General features: G+C 46.8%; 1 protein-coding gene across 1 annotated transcript in view; it reads left to right on the top strand.

Annotated features, from left to right (window-relative positions):
• The window catches only part of LOC141975056 (antigen WC1.1-like), a 66,708-nt gene that overhangs the window by 21,444 nt on the left and 26,217 nt on the right, over nt 1-19,047 (top strand). The window contains exons 4-6 of the mRNA XM_074935223.1: nt 11,019-11,333; nt 11,787-12,098; nt 17,726-18,043. Coding sequence (XP_074791324.1) covers nt 11,019-11,333; nt 11,787-12,098; nt 17,726-18,043 — 945 coding nt within the window. The remainder of the gene's footprint in view (nt 1-11,018; nt 11,334-11,786; nt 12,099-17,725; nt 18,044-19,047) is intronic.

Here is a 19,047-nt window from a genome sequence, read left to right as displayed (position 1 = left end):
TGGGTGGGGGAAATATGGCTGCCTTGGGGCTTCACCAACTGGGACCCAGCTACATCACTTCCCTGACTCCCCACTCCCCTGCCTACTGGGGCAAGTGGGCTTGTCTTCCTCCTGGTTCCCAGCAGGAACAGTTTCCCAACTTTGCCCTCCCCTGCCTCTTGCTGCCCCGGGACCCTCTTTCTGCTCTAGGGACATACATGAAGGCAGGGCTCAGTGGAAGGGCAGGTCTGTGTCCTCAGCCCTGAAGCTCTCGCACAGAGCTTGGTCCAGCCCAGAAAACTGGAGTATTAGAGGAGCTTCTTGTGTCATCACAGCAGCTCCTCTGATGCTTTTGTAGGCAGCAAAATCCCATTACTCCCAATCAGCTTGTGAGATCTGGAAACACGGCAAGACTGCCTTCCCCTGGCTGCTTGGAGGGGACTCCCCACCTCCACCACCAACCCGAGGCTGGGGATCTGCCACCTAATCCCCTTCATCTCTCACTCCCATTGCTGTCTTCTGCAGCCCCCTCAGCTTCCCTGCACTTCACATCCCCCTATGTCCCTTTCAACCTCCCTTCCACCTCCAGCTGCCCTCTGCCCCCCACATCCCTCTCCCCGCAGCCTTCCTCCTGCCCCACATCCTTCTCCGTGCCATTCCGTTGAAACCCCTAAATCTGCCTCCTGCCCCCACCCCCAGGTGTCCTGCTCCCTGCACTCTCCCCACCCTCCTTTCACAGAGTCTCTGTTGCCCCTGGGCCCTGTCCATTTCTCTAAGCCACAGAAGAGCAGCCATGTTTCCTGTGGGCTTCAGTCTAATTGAAAACAGTGGTAGGTGGTAGCCAACTTTACTCAGGGCAGCCTCACTCCTACGTGCCAACAGACTGTAGGCAGATGGCAGCATCTCACTGGCTTCAGCCCCACTGTCAGCGACAGGAGATGGCGCCATATGGAATAAGGGAAACTCCGAGACTTGGAAGTGGCTTAAAACTTAAAAGTTGGATGGTAAGTGACCGTGAATCCCAGTGATGACTGAACCTGGTGATATTCTGAACGAGTGGAGCTCTCGGCCATGCCAGTAGCTGGCCCCAGCATTTCATGCTGACTCAGCACACATCCTGGGCTTGAGAGGGACTCACAGACAGAGTGACATTCCTGGGATCTTCTTATATGGGTAACAAAGGTCGCCTTCTTGTCAGGGCCAGGGTCTTGTCAGGACACAAACCTAAATGGACGAGCTAAAAGAAGGGCGGGGCCACCAGCGAGGTGCCTTGCCCAACATCACCGCTAACGGCAGAGCCTGGACAGGATCTGCACTGCCCACTAGCCTGCCTGTGGAACACACCACTGGCCGAAAGCCCAGTCCACGGCAGCCAGCTGGATAGCCTGTCACTGTGTCAATGAGGACCCCTGGCTGGCTGGCCATAATCATGCTGCGAGGTTGGGTATTGGGGTGGGCTGGGGGAAATGGAAAACAGAGAGGTCTTTTTCCTGAAAGTTGAAGTCCTGGAGACAGTAAGCCAGGATTGGAGAGGGGCTGCCTTTCTGTATAGGGTGGGGTTGCTACCGCCAAGGCACAGAAAAACTGGCCCATCTGTGGGCAGGCCCAGATTCCAGGGGAGGTGTCACTGGTCTGTGAACAGGGTGAGGTCCCAGAAGAGGAGAGGCTGGTCTGTGATCAGAGCCAAGCCCCAAGGCTGGGGGCAAACATGGGAAGGGGCTTAGTGCTCAGAAAGTTATGGGAGGTTTGGTGGGATTTGGGGTTGGGAGTGCGGCACTGCTCTCCCATTGACTGGCGTCTGCCTTGGCACACTGCACACATGCAGATCAGGATGAGTGTGCCAGCCAGGAGGCCATTGTGTGTTTCCAGCTCTGACACGCTTAGCTGGAGTTCTGAGATCGCTGCATGCCCAAGTGCATTTGTGCACAGCTTAGAAATTCTGGCAACACCAACCCCTCCCCTGCCCCCAGCCAATAACACCTTTGGACCAGCAACTGGCAAGGCCATGGGAAAACTAGCCAGGTGACTCAAAAACCAGCCAGATAGTATAAGGATGGTGGCGGGGAGAGAGGGAGACCTCAGCCCTACGGTGCTCATTCCTACACATTTCTTTGTGTGAGTTTCTAGTGATAATAAAGCTTTCATCGCCCCATGCCCCTTCCCTCTTTTATCTCTTCAATGGTGTGTTTGATTCACTTTGGGTCTTATCCAGCAGTGGCAGCTAAGGGTGCTCAGCCTCTCACAGAATTCACTCATCGCCTTGTGGGATTGTGCCCTGTACTTGGGGGACCCTCCCCTGCTGAACTCAACATTCTGAAGGCACCCAGGGTATCATTGGGCAACCTTAACTCTGCATTAATGATGTTTTTTTACCATTTAATTCTACTCAAAGTCTGCTCTGAATCCTGAATTCTACCCACAATCTCAGAACAGCTCTACAACTTGGGGCAGGGAGATAGTCACCAGTGTTTGCTTTTTAACTGTCACCAGAAAGCCCCAGATTGAGCACTGTTGAGTTGACTGAGGCAGTTCCCAACTCTTAAAGTTCCTGTTTCAGCGCCACCAGTGGAAGCCCCAAGCAGCTCTTCACCAAGGGATCCCCCTGGAGCTGGCAATAACCACGGAGCGTATCTGCTCTCCAGCTGCAGTCACTGCATTAGGTGTGGCTGTACTGAATGGTGGAGGAATTCTGTACCCAATTAGGCACGGTCCTTCTACAGCCAGTGTAACCTATTAGACTGGTATTCACACTGCCCTTCCTCTTTATATCCATTCTCCTACCCATGGCTGTATCCTTTCTTACTTTGTTTTCTTCCCTCTCAATGCTAAAATCCAGCGTGGAGATTAACTGGACATCTCCCAACCATCTCCCCCAAATTCCTAGTTTAAAGCTCTCTTAATCAGTTGTGCCAGCCTCCATCCTAGAAGTCTATTTCCTTCCCTACTCAGATGAAGTCCATCCCGAGAGAACTGTCCTCTATCCATGAATGCCTCCCAGTGGCCATACATCCCAAAGCCCTCCTTATAGCACCACTGCCTAAGCCATCTGTTGATAGTCATAATCTTGTTACACCTTTGTTGCCCTTCTCTAGGAACAGGCAGAATCCCACTAAAGATCACCTGAGCCTCCATTTCCTTAAGCGTCTTTCCCAGCCTAGCATAGTCTCCCTTAATACTTTCCAGCGAGAATGTAGCCGTATCATTTGTTCCCACATGTAGGATAATTAGGGGATTCTTTCCCGCTCCCTTTAGGATCCTTTTCAACCTCAGGTCTACATCCATTATCTTAGCACCTGGAAGACAGCACACCCTTCTATTCTCTGGATCAGCTCTGCTTACAGGCCTGTCTATTCTTCTCAGTAAAGAGTCCCCGATCACATAGACCTGCCTTTTCCCGGTGACGGTGCTGTTCTCCAGTCTATCCCCTGTTCCCTTTGGCTGCAAGTTTTTTCCATTCCTATTCTCCCTTGCAATCCTCTGCAATCTATCCCATATCCTCCTGGAGCTCATAGTTGGTGTAGTCTCCATTGACTCTTCCCCGTTTCCTATAGGACTAGCCGCTCTTCTCTTCTTCCTTGCCCTTCCACCTTCAGTGACTACCTGCTGAGCCCCTTCTTCATTTTCCAACTCCACAAACCTATTCCTGAGCTCTATTTCTCCTTCACTAGCCCGTCTTTTCCTCTGCCTGGTTCTTTTAGCCCTGATCTACACTAGGACTTTAGGTCGAATTTAGCAGCGTTAAATCAATGTAAACCTGCACCCGTCCAAATGATGAAGCCCTTTTTTTTTACTTAAAGGGCTCTTAAAATCGATTTCCTTACTTCATCCCTGACAAGTGGATTAGCGCTTAAATCGGCCTTGTCGGGTCGAATTTGGGGTACTGTGGACACAATTCGACGGTATTGGCCTCCGGTAGCTATCCCAGAGTGCTCCATTGTGACTGCTCTGGACAGCACTCTCAACTCAGATGCACGATTGTCTGCCGTTGCTCTGACGCAGGGAGGGGCGACTGATGACATGGCTTACAGGGTTGGCTTACAGGGAATTAAAATCAACAAAGGGGGTGGCTTTACATCAAGGAGTATTTCAGGCAGGACTTCACAGAGGGTTCCAATAAGAAATGGTGCACCTAAGTTATTGTTCTTATTGGAACAAGCAGGTTGGTCTGGTCCCTGATTGATACATGGCTAGATTTACCTTGCTGCACCTTCTCTGTGAGTGACTGCAGTGTGACCTAGAGGAATGAGTCCCCTAGACAGAGGGCGGGGGGGGGGGGTTGCAAATGAGTACAAAACAAATCTGGTCTATTTCTTGTTTTGATCCACTCCATCTATCTTTTACATCTTTGGCTGGCAGCAGACGGTGCAGAAGGACTGCAAGCCATCCACATCTCATGGCTGCTCGGCAGAAGATGGTACAATAGGACTGCTAGCCATCCTCATCTCTTGCCTGCCCGGCAGAACATGGTACAAGAGGACTGCTAGCAATCCGTATCACCTGCCTGCTTACCATAAGATAGTTCAATAGGACTGACTGCAGGACTAAAGAGAATGACCTGATCAAGTCACTCCAAATTTAGTCCCTGCACCCACGTCTGCCCAGGCGCTCCTGATCGACCTCACACAGGCGACCAGGAGCACCTCGGACATGATGATGACGGCTACCAGTCATATTGCACCATCTGCTGCCACAAGGCAAGGGATTGCTGCTGCTGTGTAGCAATGCAGTACCACATCTGCCAGCACCCAGGAGACATACGGTGACGGTTACCTGAGCGGGCTCCATGCTTGCGGTGGTATGGCGTCTGCACAGGTAACTCAGGAAAAAAGGCGCGAAACGATTGTCTGCCCTTTCTTTCACGGAGGGAGGGAGGGAAGGGGGGCCTGACAATATGTACCCAGAACCACCGGCGACAATGTTTTAGCCCCATCAGGCATTGGGATCTCAACCCAGAATTCCAATGGGCAGCGGAGACTGCGGGAACTGTGGGATAGCTACCCACAGTGCAACGCTCCGGAAGTTGATGCTAGCCTCGGTACTGTGGAAGCAGTCCGCCGAGTTAATGCACTTAATGCACTTAGAGCATTTTCTGTGGGGACACACACACTCGAATATATAAAAACGATTTCTAAAAAACCGACTTCTATAAATTCGACCTAATTTCGTAGTGTAGACATACCCTTAGTCACATGCTTCCACTGACCACTTTCCTCACCCAGCAGTCTCCCCTCAGAATTCCTCAGTCCTAATTCCATCTGCAAGTCTGAGCTTTTCCCTTCAGATACCTCATGTTTTTGCTCCATAATCTGCTCAAACCCCTTTCTAAACTCAACCAGACTTTCCACCTGCATCTCCAAACCTCGGATCTTTTCCTCCATCAGCTTTATCAGACGGCATTTCATGCCTACAAAACTCTTACCAGGTGCCCCCTCCAGAATCATGTACATGCCGCAGCTTCCACATCCAGTCATCTTCATTGTGTCTTCCACGACATGGGTCACTCCCACTGCTGCCTCTGTATCTGTCATCGCCTTCTCATCTAAATCCTGTTAATCTGGGAAACACAAACCAAACCAAAACACCACCCCCCACAGCAAAAACAAACCCCGAACAAGCACCACAAGACAAACTCCCCTTTCAAACTCCCCTGTTTACCCCTCTGTTTGCTGGCTCCTGTGCCGCTGCAGCTGTCTGTGTATCATGGCTGACGGTTCCACCAGTGCTTCAGCTGGATCCTTAAGTATCTTTGTGTGACAATCAGGGTCCAGACACCCCAAGGGGAGAACAAGGGGCCTGAAACCCAAAGAATAAGCAGTTGAAACAACTGCTTGTATACAGTATTATTGTACTATAACAGTGTACTGGGTAAAAAGAAAAGGAGGACTTGTGGCACCTTAGACTAACAAATTTATTTGAGCATAAGCTTTCGTGAGCTACAGCTCACTTGGGTAAGATATCATATAAAAACTGGAGACATGCTGGTTATGGATATCATTGTGTGAGGTATATACAGATGGCGAGTAGAGTTATGTATGTGTGATGGAAAGATGTTCCTAAAATATGTTTTGGGGACAGACTTGAGAAACAAGTTTGTCCTAGACAAAGGGATGTTGTTTTACCTGTTTGCCTGTGTCTCCAATGTAAACTGAGCAAGGTGAGGCCAGAGATAGTGGAAATTATGTTACATATGAGCCAAGAGGATGATGGGAAATCACTAGGAAGAGTCAAATAGCAAAGGAGAAGAAATTTATCTGGGGAGGCACTTTAGACAAACACATTTCAAAAGGTTACTAGAGTATACAAAGAAGGGGAGAAAACTCGTTAGTTACCCATCCTTTAGTGGGCAAAGAGGACAGCACCCTCCAATTCTGTGAATGTTGGATCCTCCTGCCGGAAGGCTTGGAGATGCTGGCAGTTTGATGTGAGAAAGCTGTTGAGGCAAAGATCATAGTTTGCTAAAGTAAAGTCTTAGACACTAGAAAGTGTTGTATTTTGTTTTCTTTGTAAGCATTTTCTGCTTCTGTTATCTCTGCTTAGTATCAATTAAATCTATGTTCTTTATTAATAAACTTATTCGTGGTTTTACCATAAATCAGCTCTATGCTGTGTGTTAAGGTAAAGAGTGTGTCCTCAGCTGGGCTTGTTACCCAGGGGTTTTAGAACCCAAATCAGTGGTAATTTAACTGGTTTTCTTCAAGAAAAAAATTAATGTGGCCAAAGCTCCTCTGTCTGATAAATGATTGATACAAACCAGGGTGCTTTACCTAAAACTACTTTATTAGGTTTCAAGCGCGTGCACACTATGTATGCTATAGCAGTAGGATGCAGAGCATTCCAAATATTTACAGTTACCTAAAAAGTCTGAAATGGTCTCAAGAAATTAACAGCCAGTCTACCGGGGGCCCCCTCCTTCCATCGGACTATTGGGGAACTTAGGTGTAAAATCCTTGCCAAAAGGAAAGCTTCCCCAGACTGCTCCAAAGCACACTTTCTAAATAATTTTTTTGTAAATTTTCTTTGGATAAAGCACACAGCTCATAATAGCCTCTAATGGGCTAATAATTTCCCCAGCAACAGCCAATAACAACTCATTATTTTTATTAGAAAAATATTTCTAGTTATAACAATGATAAAGCTTACATTTTAGAGGCACCTAAAACCAAGGTCAGTTGCCCAAACGTTTTTTTCTATTTTTACAGTACGTTTATTTTTTATTTTATTCTCCCATTTTGATTAGAAAAACTGCAAGCATGGAGCTATTCGGCCTTGCCTCTCAGGGTCATAAAACTATTGTTAGCTGTGTGATGTTTGGATTTCAGCTGGCAGTGGTTGAACATACAAAATGACTGACTCCAGTGCTGTCCAATTGTGGGGTTGTCAAGGTTCCTTCCCCACTCTGAACTCCAGGGTACAGATGTGGGGACCTGCATGAAAACCTCCGAAGCTTATTTTTACCAGCTTAGGTTAAAACTTCCCCAAGGTACAAACTATTTTCCTTTTTCCCTTGGACTTTATTGCTGCCACCACCAAGCGTCTAATAGATATATAACCGGGAAAGAACCCGCTTGGAAACATCTTTCCCCCCAAAATCCTCCCGAAACCCTACGCCCCCTTTCCTGGGGAAGGCTTGATAAAAATCCTCACCAATTTACATCGGTGACCACAGACCCAAACTCTTGGATCTTAAGAACAATGAAAAAAGCAATCAGGTTCTTAAAAGAAGGATTTTAATAGAAGAAAAAGTAAAAGAATCACCTCTGTAAAATCAGGAGGGTAAATACCTTACAGGGTAATTAGATTCAAAACATAGAGAATCCCTCTAGGCAAAACCTTAAGTGACAAAAAGACACAAAAACAGGAATATCCATTCCATTCAGCACAGCTTATTTTCTCAGCCATTTAAACAAACAGAATCTAACGCATATCTAGCTAGGTTACTTACTAAGTTCTTAGATTCCATTCCTTTCTGTTCCCGGCAAATGCATCACACACACAGGCAGAGAGAGCCTTTGTTTCTCCCTCCCTTCAGCTTTTGAAAGTATCTTGTCTCCTCAATGGTCATTTTCGTCAGGTGCCAGCGAGGTTATCCTAGCTTCTTAACCCTTTACAGGTGAAAGGGTTTTTCCTTTGGCCAGGAGGGATTTTAAAGGTGTTTACCCTTCCCTTTATATTTATGAGAGGGGTGCATGCAGGAATGTCAAATACAGGGCTACAGGCTAACAGGCTAGTGTGTGTGTACTGTATCTTTGGGGACAGTAGACTTAATTTCTGTGAGATTTGCATTCCTTCCCCCTCATTGTTAATATTAAATGTGTTGAATATCTGCTCACCATTAACCTATTTAGTAAAGATTAAAACAAAATAGAAATTAAACACTTCAGCCTTCTTGATATCATCCTTTATTAGCTCTTCTTTTAACTAAGTAGAGGACCTGTACTTTACTTCATCTTTCTCTTACCCCCTAATGTATTTAGAGAACTTCTTATTAGTATTATCTTTTTCTGTCCCTTGTTGGGTGTAACTCGTATTGTGCTTTAGCCTCTCTGATTTAGTCCCGACATGCTGGTGCTGTGGTTTTGTGCTCATCCTTAGCAAGTGCTTCACATTTCCACTTTCTGTACGATTCCTTTTTGATTTTCAGTCCTTAAAGAGCTCCTGTGGAGCCATAATGTTCTCTTACGATTTTTTCTGTTTTTCCTTCACATCAGGATACTTTGCAGTTGTGTCTTTAATATTGAGAAACTGTCAGGTCTCCTGACCTCCTTTTTTCCCTAAGATTTTCTTCCCATGGGAACTTACCTATCAGTTCACTATGTTTGTTAAAGTCTGGAGTTTTTGAAGTCCTTTTTCCTTATTCTGCTTCTTTCACTCCTTCCTTTCCTTAGAATCATGACAACTATCGTTTCATGGTCACTTTCACCCAAGTTGCCTTCCACCTTCAGATTCACTAACAATTCCTCCCTCTGGGTCAGAATCTAGTCTCAAATGTCGGTCCTCCTGGTTACTTCCTCTACTTTTATGGAACAAAAAGTTTTCCCCAACACATTCCAAGAACTGATTGAACATTTAGTGTTTTGCCTTATTACTTTTCCAACAGATGTCTGGGTAGATAAACTCCCCTGTTACTGTCAGGTCTTGTGTTTTGAATATTTATGTTTGTTGTAGAAATGCCTCATCCATTCCTTCTCCTGATTGGGTGGTCTATAGTAGGCCCCTACCATTACATCACCACTATTTTTCCTGGATTTTATCTTTGCCCAGAGACTTTCAGCTGGTCTGCCTCTCACCACCTTCTAGGGCTCAGAACCTCAGACTTGCCCAAGGTCAGGCAGCAAGCCAGTGGCAAAGCTGGGGATAGTCCCAGTCCAGTGGTTTTTCCACTCGGCCACAAGGTTGCTATGTGATTCCTCAGTGCTCCTCCCTGTCCTGTACGTTTTGTTAGAATGGAATGGGGATAATGGTGGTTGTATAGTTGCTCCCGGGGCCTGCAAAGGGGTAGGGCTCCCGTAGATTGCAGCACACACACGGAAGGGGAGAATTCATGGCTGATGTGCCTTACTTCAACCTCCCAACTTTTTCTGCTACCCTTCCTAGTGTGCAACCCCTCCTGTGTTCTCCCTTCCTCTTCTCCCAATCCTCACACTCTCTCCCTTCCCTGAGCCCACCCCGCAACTTCTTCTCTCCCCTACCACCGATTCCCATTTGTCTCCCTCCCCATAATAAACACATCCCTGGCTGAAAACCCAAACATTTCCCCCTGTTACCACCTACTCTTGCACCCCTGATCACCCCTCCCCTTCCCAGTCAGCATTCACATTTGGAAGTTGTTTTCTTTTCAAAAGCAATTTCAGCACATTCTGAATATGTTGCTGCACTCAGATTATATTTACACCAAACAAAATCCCCCATGAGAGAGACCAATTGGAGCAATAAACCTGCTTTTTTAACATCACGTTTCTTTTCTGGGCTGGAGTTGCACTCACAGTGCCAGGGGTGGGGGTGCCTAGCTGTAAAAGCCACAGTTTACCCTCAAAGCCACCCACATCTCATGCTGGATTGTCAGGTTTCCAGATAGCTATCCTCTCTCACTGCACATGCTCAGTGTAGTCCATTAGATGTGTGTGTAGGCGCACAAGCCTTGGCAAGCACCTAACTGGAGAAGCAGGCTCGTTTTGAAATAACATCTTAATTTGATTTCCCCCAAAGGCTGGTGGATGCCATATCCTCTGTTGGGGGTAACCCTCAAGTGTCTGAGACCCTGGTGCAATGATCTGAGCCTTGGGTTGATCTCTACCAGTGTGCAAAAATAAAATGCCAGAATCTGTCAACTTTAATATAAGCTGTTTTTTTAACTTCCTGGGAGCTGTATCTCGGAAACCCCTTGGTGAAATGGCCACACATTTTATTACTAATACAACCCTGTGCTCCTATGTGAAATACTGTATTTCAATCCAATCCAATCAATCAGGCAGATATTAGAGCACTTAGAAAAAATTAGCTTTGAAGGAAAGCTGGTCTCAACCTTAACTGTTGCAGAGCTGTCACTGAGCTAGAATATCACCACTGTGTATTTTATTCCCAGTCAGACCCCTGAGTGCAACTGTTCTGATTCAGTAAGCTTCCAGTAACCTAGGACTCAGCACCCTTGAGAACCCCAGTTTCTTCAAATGGCATTTGTGTGATAACTTAGGGGCAGCTGCTCCAGACTCCTGACCAGCACTCTGGAACCACCAAAGCAGAGACTGGCCTCAGCCAAAGACAATCTGTCCCAGGCATGACCCTGACCCCAGAGGCGTAAATGCCGGGGCAGAGTTTGGTGGGTGCTGTGTGACTTCCCACAAAGGGCAGATATGAGCAATAACGCCTGCACTGAAAGAACCTGATAATCACATCTGAACATCCTCATTTACAAAGTGCCCAGTAAAGTGGGAAGTAATTATTAGTTAATTATCCCAGGTCACTGGGGCTCCTTTGTCACATCTTTGGATACAATTGTTCAAGAGAAATGTCCTTCTGATCTCCCTTCTCCTTCTTCTCAGGGTATGCCGGGTACAGGCTGGCAAACGGCAGCACAGGGTGTTCGGGGAGAGTGGAGCTTCTCCACGGAGGCGCCTGGGGAACCCTCTGTGACTCCCAGTGGGATTTACAGGCTGCCCACAGCCTGTGCCAGCAGTTTGACTGTGGATTCGCCCTGTCGATTCCAGCAGGGCAGCTCTTTGGCACAGGAGACGGGCTTGTCTGGAACGGCAAGTTTGGCTGTGAGAGGAATGAATCCCGCCTGAGGGACTGTCTTGTAACTGCGCTGGGCACAACTGAGTGTCCCCCTGGGAGTGAAGCCAGCGTGGTGTGTTCAGGTGAGCAGCTGCAATGGGAAAGAAAAGGATTGGGGATTGGGGAACATCCTCAGCCAGATCTTCACAGTGTGTCAATCAGCCAAGCTCCATTGGGCTCAGTGAGGCTATGCTGATTTACACCAGGTGGGGACTGGCCCATAAATTGGAGCCCTGTCCCTGCACCAGCCAAGTCTGTTGGAACTGATCCCTCAGTGAAATGCTTGTGGTGCCTTGAGTATGGAATGTACCAAGGAAGCCAAATTCTTGCCCCTTGTCCTGCCTTCGAACTAACAGATGTGGATCGAGTATCAGTACGTGAATGTGAAGGTGTAGAATAGTCCCACAGCCCCCACAGGGTAACTGCTAGCATTGAACAAGAGCAACAATCCCTTCCTGTTCCCCACTCCCCTCCCTGCCATTGCCATTAACACTGATCACTGAGCCACCTCGACACTCACTTTCCCTTGTGCTCAGGGTGCCTGGGCGGCAGGTTAGTGAACGGCACCGAGTGCTCCGGGAGAGTGGAGATCCAACATGGAGACACATGGGGAAGCCTCTGTGCCTCCCACTGGGATTTGCAAGATGCCAACGTCCTCTGCCATCAGCTGAACTGTGGATACGCTGAGTCGATCCTGGGAGGAGCCCATTTTGGGGAAGGGAGCGGAACCGTATGGAGCGACACTTTTCATTGTGAAGGGACTGAACCCTGTCTGTGGGATTGTTCTCGCATGGCCCTGGGCAACGCAGCCTGCTCCCCCAGAGACACGGCCAGTGTTATTTGCTCAGGTAAGTTTAATATAGACGTGTATATGTTAGTTATAGTGCAATGTACTGCCCAGATTAGGATCATCATGAGTAGTCCCATTGACTACAGTACTCAAGGTAAGTAGGGGTATCGGAGTGTTGCTCTCTTTGTTTAAGTTCCCCAGATCAGAGACACCTCTGGGTGCAATGAGGGGTGGCAAGGTGGATCCTAGCACTAGGCTAGAGTGAACCGGAGAGAATGGCTCTGTGCTATAAACCTGGGGTTTGTGATTCACAGATTCCCTCAGTCCCAGCAGGGCTGACTCAGCCCTTCATCAGGTTGAGGTTGGTGTTGCAGAAGCAACCTATACGCAGAGATCTCATCCATGCTGTGGGGCCATTACAATCCCATTTCACTCTCTGGAAAAGTAAGTGTTTCCCCCGGTGTTCCTGGCCAAAATGCTTCCCCCGTTGCCCATCCTGGGTTGTGTGCTGGTGGGCTGCAGCCCTCACCTACAGAGCTTGCTCAGTGGGTGTGTATGTTTGTAGATCATTAATTCCCCACAGCACTTCATAGAAATAGTCATTTCTTTGCCAAAGATCCCGGTTTTCAGGAAAGCGTTCAAATGGCTCCAGAGCTTGGCTTCTGAGCCATCTGGGAACTTTCACAAAGATCCTGCTCTTAGTGAGAGCAGCTGGCGCTTTGATGAAGATCCTCCTCTACAATGCAACACAAATACTGCAGGGATCCTTTTTCCTGCAGGCTTCTCCAAAGATCTTCATCGGCTTCCCCATGCCACACCAGAGAACTGCCATAGCTGACTGATGGCACGTCATCTGATGGCTATCCATAGTGGCTAGGCCCAGATTTTTACAGCTGTTTCGCTGTTGCTCCATTCAGCATGGCAATGCCTAACTGGTTTAAGAGCCTACGTTTCATTTTCAGTAAGGATTTAGGCACTTCGCAGCCTTCATCAATGAGATCAATAGGAGTCACATCCCTGAGTGACATAACTATGCCAACCTCACCCCCAGTGTAGACAACAACAGAAGAATTCTTCCATTGATCTAGCTACCACCACTTGGAAAGATGGATTACCCACAGCAATAGTAAAACCCCTTCTGTCACTGAAGGAAGCATCCACACTACAGCGGCATAGCTGCAGTGAAGTTCTGTGTCACTGTAGCGCCCATAGTGTAGACATGGCCTTAGTAAACCAAACATTTAATGCACACAGAAAACATTGTAATAACTATGAATAAGCACTCCCAGCTATCTCCATGACACCACTGATTTCCTGAGAAAACTACAGTGCATTGGTGATCTTCCAGAAAACACCATCCTAGCCACCATGGATGTAGAGGCTGTTTACACAAACATCCCACACATAGATGGAATACAAGCTGTCAGGAACAGTATCCCTGATGATGCCACAGCACAACTGGTTGCTGAGCTCTGTAACTTTACCCTCATGCACAATTATTTCAAATTTGGTGACAATATACACCTCCAGACCAGTGGCACCGCTATGGGCACCCGCATGGCCCCACAATATGCCAACGTTTTTATGGCTGACCTGGAACAACACTTCCTCAGCTCTCATCCACTCATGCCCCTCCTCTACCTACATTACATTGATGACATCTTCATCCTCTGGACCCATGGGAAGGAAACTCTGGAAGAATTCCACCATGATTTCAACAGCTTCCACCCCACCATCAAACTCAGCCTGGACCAATCTACACGGGAGGTCCACTTCCTAGACACCATGGTGCAAATAAGTGATGGTCACATTAACACCACGCTATACCGAAAACCCACTGACCGTTATGCATACCTTCATGCCTCCAGCTTCCATCCCGAACACACCACATGATCCATTGTCTACAGCCAAGTGCTGAGGTACAACCGCATTTGCTCCAACCCCTCAGACAGAGACCAACACCTACAAAATCTTCACCAAGCATTCTCAAAACTACGATACCCACACGAGGAAATAAGGAAACAGATCAACAGAGCCAGACGTGTACCCAGAAGCCTCCTGCTGCAAGACAAGCCCAAGAAAGAAACCAACAGAATTCCACTGGCCATCACATACAGTCCTCAGCAAAAATCTCTCCAACGCATCATCAGTGATCTACAACCCATCCTGGACAACAATCCCTCACTTTCACAGGCCTTGGGAGGCAGGCCAGGCCTCACCCACAGACAACCTGCCAACCTGAAGCATATTCTCACCAGCAACTACACACTGCACCATAGTAACTCTAACTCAGGAACCAATCCGTGCAACAAACCTCAGTGCCAACTCTGCCCACACATCTACACCAGCGACACCGTCACAGGACCGAACCAGATCAGCCACACCAACACCGGTTCATTCACCTGCACATCCACCAATGTCATCAAGTTGCAGTGGGGGAGGTTTAGGTTGGATATTAGAAAAAAACTTTTTCACTGGGAGGGTGGTGAAACACTGGAATGCGTTACCTAGGGAGGTGGTGGACTCTCCTTCCTTAGAAGTTTTTAAGGCCAGGCTTGACAAAGCCCTGGCTGGGATGATTTAGTTGGGGATTGCTCCTGCTTTGAGCAGGGGGTTGGACTAGATGACCTCCTGAGGTCCCTTCCAACCCTGATATTCTATGATTCTATGATAATATATGCCATCATGTGCCAGCAATGCCCCTCTGCTATGTACATCGGCCAAAATGGACAGTCCCTATGTAAAAGGATAAATGGACACAAATCAGATATTAGGAACGGCAATGTACAAAACCCTGTAGGAGAACACTTCAACCTCGCTGGACACACAGTAGCAGATCTAAAGGTAGCCATCCTGCAGCAAAAAAACTTCAGGCCCAGACTTCAAAGAGAAACTGCTGAGCTTAGTGCATTTGCAAGTTTGACACCATCAGCTCGGGATTAAACAAAGACTGTGAATGGCTAGACAAGGACAAAAGCAGTTTCTCCTCCCTTGGTGTTCACACCTCAGCTGCTAGAAGAGGGCCTCATCCTCCCTGATTGAACTAACCTCGTTAACCCTAGCCTGATTCTTGCTTGCATATTTATGCCTCCCTCTGGAAATTTCCACTACATGCATCCGACAAAGTGGGTATTCACCCATGAAAGCTTATGCTCCAAAACGTCTGTTAGTCTATAAGGTGCCACAGGACTCTTTGCCACTTAAACAAAAGCTATAAGAAAGTAAATCTATGTGTTCTCCTTATACAGACCTTCCTCCATTTGTTTCTGTTACAACTTAACGTGTTCTATACTTCAGCACAAACATCCAAACACATTCCCCACTGATCTTCTCTTAGAGATGATTTCGCAGGCTTTGCAGTGTGGTTGTAACATGTAGTGGGTCTTCAGAGCTTGAGAAATGGCAGCACCTCAGCCGTTTCAAACACTTCAGAACTCGGTGAGCAACGAAACAGTCTGGGGATCTTAGCAGCTGGCAGCGCTCCAGCCCTAGGCTTGGGTTAAGAGTTGACTGGGTCTCTCAGTTGCTGGTGAAACAGAAATCTGTAGCCTGTATTCAATGTGGTACCAGGATTGGAAGCAGCCTCTACAATATCTGTTCCCTGGATCTCTGTAAGGCTCTCACTCCATAGAGCACTGTCTTCTCCCCATAAACCCAGCTAAATCAGGCAAGAATTCACAAATCCTCACCTCACCAAGTGCTGCCCCGTTCTCTCTCTTTAACTGAGACAGAATCCCAGTTTAGAGCAGTCAGCTGATAGCTAAATGTAAATTCCATAGTCTCTGTGGTCTCCACAGCAACAAATACTGCCCCAGCTCTCCCTCTACGTCCGTAGACCACACCATGGTGCACCAAACATTATCCCAATGGAGGGCTTCCTTAGAAAATAAAGCTGGCATAGCACTGCTCTGTATCCACGGTGGTACAGGGGTTGGGATCAGCCCTCACAGCAGATACATCTCTTAGCCACTGAGTCCACAGGGCTGTCTTCGACACGGTATACATTAAAAAGCTGGGTTGACCCAGCTAAATCACTCAGGGATAAGAAAAATCCTCACCCCTGAGTGAGACATGAAGCCAACCTACCCCCCCCCACCCCCTGCAGTGTAGACAGCACTAGGTAAACAGAAGAATTCTTCTGTCAAGCTCCCTACCACCTCTCAGGGAAGTGGATGAACTATAGGAATGGGAGAACCCCTCCGGTCGGCAGAGGTAGGGTCTACACTAAAGGGCTACAGAGGTGCAGCTGCAGCTGTGCCATTGTAGCCTTTCAAGCGTATAAAAGCCCTTCAGCTCCTGTATTTATAACCTTCCCCGCCCCCCCGACCCTGCACTCTAGCTCTGTCCTCTGAGGGTGACTAGGGTGTGGGGTTGCCCATAACGTAACAGAGGCCCAGAATATCCAGATAAAATCTATGTCCCCTCCCCATGGCATCTTTCGCTTCCTGTCAGAGAAATAAAGTCAAATGGTGCAGAACAAGGAATGTGGGTCACACTGACACAGAGATTCTGTGCGGGAAGTAAGGGGAGATTACACTGGGCCTAATTCTTACTAACCCTAAGGGCTCATTTACACCTGCTCAGAGTATAGGAGTCTTAATGTGAGAATCAGACCATACACAACTTTAATAAAAAACAGAGTAGTTAAATACCTTTCTTAAGTGTAATACTAATCTCATCTTTAAATATGGAGTCACTACTGTCCTCTGTATGTATATTCTTATAACTCTTTATATATTTAGGAAGATTTGACAGGTTTACAGATCACATTTTGGGAGCACTTTGGCTCCTTTGAAATGTAAGGTGCCGCATACACTTTATAAATCTCCAATGACCTAATCACCAGAAAGGGTCTTCGCTTCTCCCACGAGGAACTTCAACATCTTTATGTGCTCACAGTGAACAAAGTTTTAAAATGAAAAATATATATGTTTAGAAAAAAATGGGATCTTCTTCCCCATTGCCCAGAGGTCACTCTCTTCTCCAGCATCATCTCCAGCCAAGCCAATAGCTAGACTTTGTGAGAAAGGAAACTCAAGTGTCCACAGTTGCAGACCTGGCCTGGAAAATCCTTGCTGAGTGCAGAAAAGCCTTTATTGTGTTAGCTCCTTATGGGTTTGGAGCTGACGCCGTGATCGCAGGCCACCAATGTACACTGAACAGGGACAAACAGGGCAGGGTTTTCTTTAAAGGAGCCATGTGTCCTGGAAGTCTGGATCTGGGAATTGCAGCAGGGAAGTGGGGCGCTTGGTAAGCTCATTGCAGGCCAATCCCTTGATTCCTGTTGTAAATCACAGCTACCTCACAGCGCTGATGTTATCAATGTGCGGGGTGAGCACTGAGCACTTTTGCACAGACCATTTTGGAAACCAGGGGCCTGATCTGCCAGGTGTTCCTGAGCACTCTCCAGTCACATTGACTCCTTAGGGAGGTGAGAGCGCTCCACATCGTGCAAGATCTGATCTCAGAGCTGGGGAATTCTTTCCTTCCGTCACCTCCTACATTTCTGAGTAGACAGACAAATGAAACCCTTGAAAGAGGCTGTTCCCTGTATCATGCACAGCGGTGAGAGTTACCTTCCACTCAGCACAGAAACCTGTGTTTCACATCACACCTGTGTATTATTTCTAATGCAGTATCAGCAGGGAGTGTTATTCAGCATATTTTTTGTCTCTGTGAGCCCAGGTCGTTCTGAGGCGCTCAGACTGTTGAATGGAGAGAGCCGATGCAGTGGGAGAGTTGAGATTTCCCTCCGTGGTGTGTGGGGCAGAGTCCTGGATGACCAATGGGACATGGACGATGCCAACGTGGTGTGCAGGCAGCTCCAGTGCGGAGTCGCTGAGAAAGCTTATTACCCCCCTATGTCTGAGCGAGGAAGGGGCCCCGTGGGGCTTAAAAGTGTCCGATGTGGAGGAAATGAGACTCGTCTGACTCTCTGTGACATCTCCCCGCCTGAGACAACCCAGGCAGGAATTGCTGAGGACGTTGGTGTCATTTGCTCAGGTGACTTAGTGTGAAAATCTTATAAATATCCTGTCCTTGTTCAATGGGAACATGACCCACCCCAGGGCCTGCCTCCACCCCACCTTGTGCTGTGATCTCAGCAGTCCTTGAAATGATGTGGATCTGATGTTCAAACTGGGACCGATTTATAGTAAAAATAGATTATATACAGAACAAAGCATAGCCATGGTATAGGGTTAATGCACGATAGCAACCTCTCTCTCTGTCTCTCTCTCATATTTTTATGGATTAGAGCTGTTCAAAAAAAATTCATCAAAACTTTTTTCCTTTGAAAAATCTTCACAATAAGATTGCAAATTCTCTCAAATAGTTTGTTTTCATTAAAAATGTTCAGATTTCTGTTGAAAAACTTGGGCTGTCAATTAACCACAGTTAACTCACGCATTTAACTAAAAAAATTAATCGAGATTAAAAAAAATCATGATTAATCGCAGTTTTAATTGCACTGTTAAACAACAGAATACCAATTTAAATGTATTGTTTTATTTCTGAATGCAGTTATTTTTTGTACATAAATCTACATTTGTAAGTTCAGCTTCCATGGTAAAGAGATTGCACTACAGTACTTGTATTAGCTGAATTGAAAAATACTATTTCTTTCATTTTTTACACTTCAAATATTTGGAATAAAAAAATATAAAGTGAGCACTGTACACTTTCTATTGTGTTTTGTAATTGAAATCAATATATTTGAAACTGTAGAAAACATCCAAAATATTTAAATAAATGGTATTCTATTATTAACAGCACAATTAATCATGATTAATTTTTTTTAATCGCTTGACAGATCTATGAAAATCCCAAATTTATTTGTGGAACATGAAAAATATTCACGGTTATTCATATTTTGTGGGGAAAAGGATGAATTTCCAAGCAGCTCTAGTGTATCTAGTGGCTTCTTTATGTTAAAGTCTTAAAAAAACATGCTGTCTTGAATCAGAAAACAATAGTAAGAAAAGGAAGTCATATGCAACCTGTTTTGA

Source organism: Natator depressus, chromosome 1, assembly GCF_965152275.1.
Source record: "Natator depressus isolate rNatDep1 chromosome 1, rNatDep2.hap1, whole genome shotgun sequence".
Classification (NCBI taxonomy): domain Eukaryota; kingdom Metazoa; phylum Chordata; order Testudines; family Cheloniidae; genus Natator; species Natator depressus.
Note: the sequence above shows the minus strand (reverse complement) of the source record. Positions and strands in the feature narration are given on the sequence as shown.